The sequence below is a fragment of the Pteropus alecto genome, unplaced genomic scaffold (assembly GCF_000325575.1).
Source record: "Pteropus alecto unplaced genomic scaffold, ASM32557v1 scaffold700, whole genome shotgun sequence".
NCBI classification, from domain to species: domain Eukaryota; kingdom Metazoa; phylum Chordata; class Mammalia; order Chiroptera; family Pteropodidae; genus Pteropus; species Pteropus alecto.
In genome coordinates this window covers 338247-348718 of record NW_006429611.1, presented here as the reverse complement: position 1 = coordinate 348718, position 10472 = coordinate 338247, and the positions used below count along the sequence as shown (strand labels likewise).

At 65.8% G+C, this 10472-nt stretch overlaps 1 protein-coding gene across 1 annotated transcript in view; it reads left to right on the top strand.

The window, feature by feature from the left end:
* ACAP3 (ArfGAP with coiled-coil, ankyrin repeat and PH domains 3) overlaps positions 1-10472 on the top strand; it is a 12713-nt gene continuing 2241 nt past the window's right edge. Inside the window, 19 exon segments of the mRNA XM_015588308.2 lie at positions 1-82; positions 3523-3580; positions 4407-4526; positions 4714-4767; positions 5908-5966; positions 6567-6750; positions 7237-7281; positions 7383-7478; positions 7553-7627; positions 8121-8132; positions 8740-8852; positions 8939-8990; positions 9214-9314; positions 9387-9498; positions 9744-9952; positions 10035-10104; positions 10193-10287; positions 10369-10470; position 10472. The exon segment at position 10472 is cut by the window's right edge and continues 91 nt beyond it. Of these exon segments, the coding sequence (XP_015443794.1) occupies positions 36-82; positions 3523-3580; positions 4407-4526; positions 4714-4767; positions 5908-5966; positions 6567-6750; positions 7237-7281; positions 7383-7478; positions 7553-7627; positions 8121-8132; positions 8740-8852; positions 8939-8990; positions 9214-9314; positions 9387-9498; positions 9744-9952; positions 10035-10104; positions 10193-10287; positions 10369-10470; position 10472 (1605 nt within the window). The 5' untranslated portion in view covers positions 1-35.

Sequence of the window (10472 nt, the reverse complement as noted above, 5' to 3'; positions counted from 1 at the left end):
CCTCGTGCCAGTGAGCGCCGCGCGCCGCCGCAGCCATGACGGTGGAGTTCGAGGAGTGTATCAAGGACTCGCCTCGCTTCAGGTGCGCCCGCGGGGCGCGCCCTTTGTGGTCGCCAGGGTCGCCGCCCCCTTGGGACACCCGGGGCGACCGGGGGATGGGCGCGGGGCGGGGACATCTGTGCCGCCTTTGTGCCCGGCGCGGAAGCCGGTGTCGGGTGCTGGAGGACCCCGCCTCGGACAAAGCCCGCAGCGCTCCGGCCGATGGGCCGGAACAAAAGATGCCCCTTGTGTTGGTCACCTCGCGCGGAGAATGCGCGCGCTGGGGCGGGACTGCCGCCGGCCCGGCCACCTCCCCGTGGGAGTGTCCATCCTCGCTTTGTGTCTGCACCTTCGTGCTAGCCACCTGCACAAGGCTGAGACCCTCCCCGGCCCTGCGGTCCCGCTCTCGTTAGAGCTATATGGGCGTGTGGGGCGGCTGTCCCTGGAGTCTGTCTTGGTCCGTGGCTGGCTGCTTGGCTGGGGTGTCCTAAGGAGCCTGGAGGGGTGGGGGCTGGGCTGAGCAGACTGGCTGTCAGGTTCTGGTGAGAGGTTTTGGGTTGTGGCCCACCCTGAGTTGATGATTTTAGCCCTTCCTGGGAGTGCAGCGTGCTCATCCGTAGACCCCAAGTGCTCACGATTGTGCACATCTGCCTTAACGGAGTGCCAGGTGCACAAGTGTGAGCTATGTCGGTCTGCGCTCTCTCGAGGGGCCACAGCTTGGACGTGAATGTGTGGTGAGCTGCAGCCCTGTGCTGGCACGCTTGCGTGTGTGCAGATTAGTGATGGGTGCACACGTGTGTGCACGTGTCAGCTCTCAGTGTGGACACATACACATACTGTGTGTTTATCGTGCTCATGAGTGTTGGCACTAAACACACGTTACTTTGCTTGTGTGTATCCCAGCACTGGGTACACGCATCTCTGCACATGTGTGTCTGTGTATGCCCGGTGTCACTGCCAATCTAGTGCATGCACACTAGATTGCACATAAGCATATCTACCATGCCTTTGCACATGTGTGCTTGCTCGTGTGTATATGTGTGTTGCATGCTGGATCTCTGGGATGTGCCAGCAAGAGGGCCTGTGTGTGGGTACACCAGTGGGCCTCAGCATGGGTGCTCTTCCCTTGTGTCTCTGGAGCCAGCCCCCTGCACAGCCGCCTCACAGGGACTCATTGACAAAGGTCTGGCGGGGCTGGAGTGAGGGGCCTGGTTGGTCCCTAGTGGCCTAGGCCCTGGCAGAGAGGTGGGGGCGATCCTCTGAGTTCTCCTCGCCTCTGTTGCTGCCTAATTGAGGGCAGGGGTGTGAGCAGCTCAGGCCCTCACCATTGCCCGCTGTCCCCCAGGACCCAGGCTATGGGCGCAGTGGAGCCAGGCCTCAGCCTGGGTCCTGGCTGGGTCCTGGCTGAGGCATCCTAGCCTTGTCCTGGCCCCTTGCGTGGAAGGGTCCAGGCCCACCTTGTCCAGTCAGATTGGGGTCACCGGCACCCCATACACCTCCAGGCCTTCCCTCCCACACCAGCCTGCTTTGTCTGTGACACCCGCAGTGGGTGCGGTGGCTTTGCCATGCTTCCTCTGGCAGGGAGGGGCTGCCCTGTGGAAGTGCCCAGCCAGGCCTGGGGGAGGGGCTGAGTAGAGTCACCCGGGCCCTGGGCCTCAGAAGCTGCACTCTGGGTTTCGGGGCTGGGCTGAGATTTAGTGGGGCTTCGAGGCCACCCTGAGGTCTCCTTGTCCACTCACCCTCAGGTGCAGAAGAGGATGTAACCTGGGCTTCCTGGCAGCTGGCCCTGAGCGTGGCAGGGTGGGGCAGGCCAGGAGGATGTGGTCAGTGATGTGGGGACAGATGGCCCAGCTCTGGGAAGGGGACCCTGCCCGTAGGTTCCTCACCTGGGGAGATACCCACAACCCCCATGCACATGGCTTGGAGCGGGGCATCCAGACTCTCCCAGACAGGCCTGGGCCTCCACCCACCCCTTGTTCTTGGTGCCCCCTCCTCTGGGTGGGGCTTTAGGTGCTGAGTCATGGCTTTGGGAGGTGTGGCGGCCTCTCCCTTCTCCCCATCCTCCAAGCTTCGGGAAGAAATCCTGGAGGGAAGGCAGCAGAGAAGGCCTAGGGTCCCGGGAGGCCAGGGAGGGGAGAGCTGGCGCACTGGCTCCTGGTGCAGCCCTGCCCTCGCCGCTGTCCAGGGACCAGGCAGCTGCCCAGGGCACTTGGGGTGGCTGAGGCTCCGAGGCCATGTCTCCCTCTGCAGCATGCTCTCCTGGGTGGGTGGTCCTTCCTTGCCCTGGGACCTTCTGAGGGGGAGGGGAGAGGCTAGAGCGTGGTCAGGGTCCCTGGGATCTCAGCTCCCTGCAGTTGGCCACACCTCAGGCAGTTCAGGCCGGGCTGCTGAAGGGCTGTTCTGGCTGGACTGCAGGGCACCCTGCTGACGTCTGGGCCACCTCAGGTCCAAGCAGATGTCCCCTGAGCCCCTGAGGAGCCCCAGTCCCACCAGGGTGACTGGTGAGGACCTTACAAGGTCCTGGTTGGGGCGCCTGGTGCCCTCACAGCTCCTAACGGAGATCGTGCTGAGCTGCACCCCACGTGAGGGACTCGCCCTGCCTGGGCCTGGGGAACCCTGGGAACACGCCCCTCTGCTGCCGGCTTACCTCCGCCCACCCACCTGAGACCTGTCCCTGGAGGCCTGCCTCTCACCCCTGGACTGAGCCCCATTCCCATTGTCCCTTGTCCCCAGGGGGCCAGATGGGCCCGGCTCACCAGCTGAGTAGGTTGGGGGGGGCACCAGGATCCTGGCCCCATTTCCCTATTTCCTGTTCCCGGAGCATGGGGGTCACGTGCCCGACCCATCTGCCTCTGCCTTCCGGGGATTCTCCCAGTGGCTCCTCTGGTGACGTCATGCATTAACTCTCCCCTCCCCAGACAGCCCACCATCAGGCTGCCCAGGGGGAGGAGGTCCTCCAGAGCCTGACCCACCCCTCTGGGCAGACCGTGCCATTCAGTGTTCTGAGGGTGGGGGACTCAGGGTCTCTGGGAACCAGAGACAGCGACTGCCCAGTGCTCTGGGCTTTGGCCAGACAAGCTTGCTCCTGGGCCAAAGGTGCCAGGCTGGGGTGGGGGTCAACTCTGGGCCCCGGAGAGAGATGGGCACTGGGCAGGAGGATGGCCAGCAAGGCTGGTCCCTGCCCCACACGTGTACCTGTCCTAAGGGCCACAGCAGCCGGACCCCAGATGGGGCATCACATCTGACTGGGGTGTAGTAGGCGCTGAGTGTCTCTGGAGTCAGCTGGACCTGGGTCCCTGTCCAGGCCCCTCCTTCTTGGGTGGTGGCTGAGTCTCCCAGCCTCCATTCCTGGCCTGTCTGAGGGGTATGGGGTGGGAAGGGGGCCCACAGGAGCAAGTGGCCTTCAGCCGAGCAGCCACTTCACACTGCGGTGCCAGCGCGCTGGCTGCAGGCTGACCGCCGGCCACCCCGTCCCCATTGCAGGGCGACCGTCGATGAGGTGGAGACAGATGTGGTCGAGATCGAGGCCAAACTGGACAAGGTGAGGGAGGGCGGGGCGCACTTGGTGTAGGGCTGCCGTCTGCTCCCGCTCCTGGCCACCTGTGCGTGCGCACGCGTGGGGTCGCGCGTGTGTTCACGTGTGTGTGAGTGTCTGCTCCTGTGCCCGGCCATCTGTGTGTGCGCACGCATGGGGTCGCGCGTGTGATCACGTGTGTGTGAGTGTGTCTGCTCCTGTGCCCGGTCACCTGTGCGTGTGCATGCGTGGGGTCGCGTGTGTGAGCGCGTGTGTGTTGCACATGGGGCGTGCAGCCTGTGTGTCCTGCACGAGACATGGCCGTGTCCCCCACTTGCCCCAACTGCCTTCTGTGCCTGTCCCAAGTGCCATGGTGCCCACACACGGTGTCTGCCCCTAGGTCTCCCATCAAGTGGGGGTGGGCCTTGGTGAGTTCCCTACAGCCTTGTCTTTGGGGGAGGAGACAGCCGCTGGGGGCTGAGCCTCTGAGTGACTGGGTTGAGGGCTAAGGGGAGAGGTAGGGGAGGCAGGTGGGGCAGCGTCCCTGAGCCCCCCACCGGCCAGTCCTGCTGACCCTTGGCCGGCACCACGTGCCTACGCCAGCCTCGGGTTCTCTGCTCAGGGCATCCCTGTCCTGCTCCAACCTGCTGCTCTGGAGCCGAGGCCCCGGTGGCACAGCGGGCTGGGGGGGAGGGTGGGCAGTACTGGCCCCTCTGCAGCCTCGAGCAGCTCCAGGGCAGCTGTGTTCTGGTTCCGATGGGCCCTGAGCTGCGTCTGGCTGTCCCGGCTCCCGGTGGCGGCCAGGGCCGGTGCAGGCGGGCCACGTGAGTGCTGTTCCCCGTCTCATCCGCAGCTGGTCAAGCTGTGCAGCGGCATGATCGAGGCTGGCAAGGCCTACGTCACAACCAACAGGCTCTTCGTGAGCGGCGTCCGAGACCTGTCTCAGCAATGCCAGGGTGACAGCGTCATCTCGGTGAGGGGCTGCTGACCTTTGACCTCCAGCCAAGGGCAGCATGGGAAGGCAGCCCCTTGAGGGTGTCAAGGCCCTGGGAGCAGGGGTGGCTCTGTGGCCTGTGGCTGGGAGGTGCTGGCCCTCAGGGTGGGAGGTGCTGGCCCTCCCATCTGAGTGGGCGGGTCTCCCCCCCCCTCCGCCCCCCCAGGAATGTCTGCAGAGGTTTGGAGACAGCCTGCAGGAGATGGTCAACTACCACATGGTGAGCGCGGCCGGGCCGGCGGGGGGCCCGTCTTCCTTCCTTGCCCCGCTGTCCCACTGTCCCGCTGTCCCAGGCCAGGCTGCCCCGCTGGCTCCTCGCAGGCCCCGCCCAGCCTGGACGGCTCTCAGGGCTGGCTCTGAGGAAGCTGAGCTGGCTCCGGGGGAGGCCGTTTTTCAGCTCTTCTAGTCTGCGGGTGGCGGGACTTCATGAGGTGCTCTGCTGTGTCCCCAGTGAGGGCCAGACAGTAGGGAAGGTGAGGGAGGTGGCAACACAGCCCAGGGCTGAGGGCGATGGGGTCAGGGTGGGTGAGGCCTTGGGGTCTATCCAGACGCCCCACCCAGGCCGGGGTCTCTGGTTAAGCATCTCCCAGGCTGACCCCACAGCCCCTAGGTGACTCCCGACCTCACTGCTACCCGGGATGGGTCTGGGTCACACGGAGCAGGGCCCGAGGCCATGTGGCTGGTGGGATGGAGGCCTGGGAACCAGAGCCCCAGACTAAACAAGGGGCCCCACCCACTGCAGAGGAAGTTCAGGAATAAACAGCTCAGAACAGGCCCTCCTGTCCTGTCCTGTCTGTCTGTCTGTCTGTCTGTCGGTCTGTCTGCTTCCGGATAGGGCCCAGCCCTCCTGCCACGTGGGGGGGTCTGATGCTGGGTGTCGCCAGTGCTATGGGAAGCCCTCTAGGTCCCAGCATCCAGCCCAACCCCGCTCCCCAGGCCAGGTCCCCGGGGAGCTCAGGCTCAGACTCAACCCTTTCTACCACAGGGCTGGTCATCCTCAAGGTAGCCTCCCATGGCTAGGGGGGGCCGGGTGTCACTAGGTGCCCTGTGTGTGCCTGCCCTGTCCAGGCCAGTGTGGGGCGGGGCCGTAGGAGGAGGCCGATCTGGGGTGGCTTTGCCCCGTCTTTCTGACAGCCAGGAGGGGAGTTGGGCAGGTGGTCACAGCTGTTGCTTCTGGGCGTCAACCCAGGCCTGGGGCTGCACCCAGTCCCCTGGACCCTGTGAGGTGGCTCTGTGGGATGACCAGCTGGGGCCCAGGAAGGGCTGGGGCGCTTTCCCTTGTTCTCACCTGGGGGACCGGGGCCTGGCCTCGGGTGTGTGGGGACAGACTCGTGACACTCCGTTCTCCCTCGGCTCCCAGATCCTGTTTGACCAGGCACAGAGGTCCGTGCGGCAGCAGCTCCACAACTTCGTCAAAGAGTGAGTGGCCCAAGGCCCTCAGGCGAGGGAGGCCTGGCCGTTCCCGGGGGAGCTAATGGTGACACCTGCACTGGAGTGGGTGCACGCACAGTGCTCGATCTCGTGGCCTAGGGCCTGCTTGGGAGGGGCCTTTGCCCAAGGCCTCAGGCTCTGGGGGCTCAGCAGGGCAAAGGCTGGAGGTGGGACAGGCTGGAGGGCCCCAGGAGAGGGGCGAGGGTTGTAGGAGGGGCTGAGGGCAGGGCGAGGGTCTCAGCTCCACACCTGCGTATGCAGTTGGGGTGTCCAGGAGACGCCCGTGTGGTGTCGCGTTGAGGTTGGGTACACACGTCTGGAGTCAGGGAGGAGGCTGGGTCACCCCAGGCTGGACCAGTCTTGGGGGTGAGGTGGTGAAGGGCAAGGGGAGGTCCTGGACCAGGGTAGGGGGTCTGGGCGGGGGGGGAGGCCCAGGTGTCCTTGGCAGGAGAGTGGGCAAGAAGGCCAGAGAGGGAGGCCACCCAGGAGCACGGAGCGTGGCCGGGAGCAGAGGGAGGGTGTTTCATGGGGGTGAGAGACCGCACGTCCGTCCTCCTGGGACCCCTGACCGACACTTGCCATCCCTAGGGACGTGCGTAAGTTCAAAGAGACTAAGAAGCAGTTCGACAAAGTGCGGGAGGACTTGGAGCTGTCCCTGGCGAGGAACGCCCAGGCCCCACGGCACCGGCCGCACGAGGTGGAGGAGGCCACAGGTGCCCTGACCGTCACCCGCAAGTGCTTCCGCCACCTGGCATTGGACTACGTGCTCCAGGTCAGCGCCCGGCGCCGAGTGTGGGTCCCAGGGGCTGTGGGGGGTCCTGAGGGCAGGTGGACTGACGTGTGGGGGAGTCCTGCGGGCGGGTGGACCTGCCATCAAGAGGCGCCTCTGGCTCCAGAAAACCTGCACTGTCAGGTCTTGGGAAGTAACATGGTAGGGCAGGCAAAGCCCAGCTGGGACGGGGCCCGCGGGGGCTGCAGGCCGCAGGGGCCGAGGCCCAGAATACCTGGCGGAGGGACTTCGAGGGACTCGGAGCAGGGATGGGAATGCCTAGCTTTGCCCCTGGGGAGGACGTGACGTCCCGACATGGGAAAGGACACCAGGCCTGTGAGAGGAGGGGCCGGGCACAAGTGCAGGGAGCTGAAGACGAGCAGGGGGTCTCAGGGAACCACAGCAGCCGGAGTGGACTCTGTGGCAAGGTACAGGCCACAGGCTACCTCGGCCCTGACATCCTTTGCCTGCTCACTTCTCCCCTGGCAGATCAACGTCCTGCAGGCCAAGAAGAAGTTTGAGATCTTGGATTCTGTGAGTGCCTGGTGAGGGCAGGCGGGGCTTGTCCTGGAGCACAGGCGTGTGCTGGGTGTGGGCACACAGGAGGGGCCTGTCTCACCTGTGCCACCCTGCAGATGCTGTCTTTCATGCACGCCCAGTACAGCTTCTTCCAGCAGGGCTACAGCCTGCTGCACCAGCTGGACCCCTACATGAAGAAGCTGGCAGCCGAGGTGAGCCTGGGGGGCAGGGTGGGACCGGGGCCTGGGTTCAGGGGGTCCCTTTACTTCCTCGATGCTCCCCACAGCTGGACCAGCTGGTGATCGACTCCGCAGTGGAGAAGCGGGAGATGGAGCACAGGCACGCGGCCATCCAGCAGCGGGTGAGGCCTGCAGCCTGACCCACGCGCGTGCGCAGGACCCCGAGAGGCCACTGCCCTGAAGCCTCTCCATACTGCTGCCTGAGGAGGGCCCCCGTGCACTCACACTATGTCCCTTTCCCCAGGCCTGCCCCCTCCGCAGGGGACTCGCCACTATGGAGAAAGAGGGGTGGCTCTGTGGTCGCTTAGAGGCCAGGACTGGGTGGGCAGGGGCCAGCCCCTCAGCTCACAGATGCTGGGGCTGCAGCTGGGACCCGGATCCCCTTCCTTCAAGGCCAGGGGTAGCCTGTGGGGCCTCAGTCCTTGGCTCCTACTCGGGCCTCGTCTCTTACTGCCAGACAGTTGCCCCCACATTGCCCGGGGCGGGGGTGGGCTGCAGGCAGGAGCTGCCATTTCAGGATCACTGAGCGGGGATGGGTGCAGGGTGGGAGGCAGAGCTGTCACTCACTGGTGCTGTCTCCCTTCTCCCCCTCCTCCTGCTCTGCCTACCCCACAGACGCTGCTGCAGGTGAGTGGGCGTCCACTCTGGGGGGGAGGAGTGGAGGGAGGACGACCAGGCGGGGCTGCTGCCCTCCCGCCCTGCACGCTTCAGCACCAAGGACACCTCTGCAGCCTCAGAGCTCCCCAGGCATCTGTGGGCACTTCGCTGCGAGCCTGGCGGCTGGCACTGGCAAGGGCATAGGCTGAGCCGGGACGCGCCCCCGTGGGAGCAGCAGCAGCTGTCCCTTCCTGCCCCCTCTCAGCCAGGGGAGCAGGTGGCTAGGCCTCCTCTCCCACCGCCGGACACACAGGACAGCACTCAGTGTCTCCCCGGCTGCCTGAATGGAGCTCTGTCAGGCCAGCGGAGCAGACCCAGCTGGCGACGTGAATGGGGCACTCAGGATGGGGGGAGGCAGCTTCCTTCCTGATCCCAGAGCCTGCCAGCCCTATGAGGCTGAGGCGGGTGCTGGGGCTCTTGGGCCCAGAGGTTTGGGACAGGGGCCTTGCTCAGGTCAGGAAGTGGCTGGGAAGAGCACTGCCCTTGTCCACCTGGCCTTTGAGGGAGCCTGGGAGGGCACAGTGTCCTCACAGCCGGGGGCGGGCACTCACTGGGGCCCGGCTCCGACTGCCCCCAGGACTTCTCCTACGATGAGCCCAAAGCAGAGTTCGACGTGGATGCGCCCAGTGGTGTGGTGATGGAGGGCTACCTCTTTAAGAGGGCCAGCAACGCCTTCAAGACATGGAACCGGTGAGGGAGGGCCTTTCCCCAGGGGACAATGGGGCAGACGGGGGCCGGCCCTGCCTGACCCTGTCCTGACCCATCCACCTGCCCAGGCGCTGGTTCTCCATCCAGAACAGCCAGCTTGTCTACCAGAAGAAGCTGAAGGTGCGCTGCAGGACCCCCTGCACTTGGGCCCTGGGCTGGGCTGGGCTGGGCTGGGCTGATCGGCGGGGTTCACATAGGACCGAGGACACTGCCGGGCACCAAAGCCAAAGCGTCAGGGGACAGAGAGCACTTGGGTCTCAGACAGTCCGTGTCTCTGAGGCGGAGCATTCGGCGGTTGGTCAGGGCTGGGCGCCAGTGTGAGGGCCACGTGTGCCACCTGCAGGACGTGCTGACCGTGGTGGTGGATGACCTCCGCCTGTGCTCCGTGAAGCCGTGCGAGGACATCGAGCGGAGGTTCTGCTTCGAAGTCGTGTCGCCCACCAAGTGAGGAGGCGCAGCCCTGGGGGGCTGGGGAGGGGGTGCCTGCTGCTCGGCCTGATGGGTCCCTTTGCCCAGGAGCTGCATGCTGCAGGCTGACTCAGAGAAGCTGCGGCAGGCCTGGGTCCACGCTGTGCAAGCCAGCATCGCCTCCGCCTACCGGGAGAGCCCAGACAGCTGCTACGGCGAGGTGTGGCCCTCCCAGCACCCTCCACGCGTGTGCACGCGGCCCCCGCAGGCTGCGTGCGAGTGTGCGTGTGCATGTGCATGTGTGTGTGCTGTGTGCGTGAGTTTGCGTGCACACACGCGTGTGCGGGCTTTGCTTCAGGGGCCCTTGCCTGAGCTGGCATCTCTGGCTGGGAGGAGGGGGGTACCTGCTGGGGAAACCAAGGCTGGAGCTCCCCTAGGGCTGAGTGGCCCTCGCACCGTCCCCAGAGGCTGGACCGCACAGCGTCCCCATCCACAAGCAGCATCGACTCCGCCACGGACTTTCGGGAGCGTGGCGCCAAGGGCGAGAGCGCCCTGCAGCGCATGCAGAGTGTGGCTGGCAACGGCCAGTGTGGCGACTGTGGCCAGCCAGACCCCCGCTGGGCCAGCATCAACCTGGGCGTGCTGCTCTGCATCGAGTGCTCAGGCATCCACAGGTAGGCTCACCAGGCAGCTGGGCTGGGGTGCTGGGACTGAGCCCTGCCCCCACTCACCCCTGCCTGCCCGCTTCCGGTCCAGGAGCCTGGGTGTCCACTGCTCCAAGGTGCGGTCGCTGACGCTGGACTCGTGGGAGCCAGAGCTGCTGAAGGTGTGTGGGGCCATCGCAGGCCTGTGCGGGGCGGTCAGGTTGGGGTCTGTGAGCTGCGGCTGAGGCCTGCACACCTGTCTCCTGCTAGCTGATGTGCGAGCTCGGGAACAGCACCATGAACCAGATCTATGAGGCCCAGTGTGAGGGGCCGGGCAGCAGGAAGCCCACGGCCAGCAGCCCCAGGTGAGGTGGGGGCAGCGTGGGCAGGGGCAGGGGCACGGAGCCGCAGCCGTGAGTGCGGCCTCATGTACACCCCTGGTCCAGGCAGGACAAGGAGGCCTGGATCAAGGACAAGTATGTAGAAAAGAAGTTCCTGCGGAAGCCGCCCCTGGCACCGGCCCGGGAGGCCCCACGGCGCTGGCGGGCGC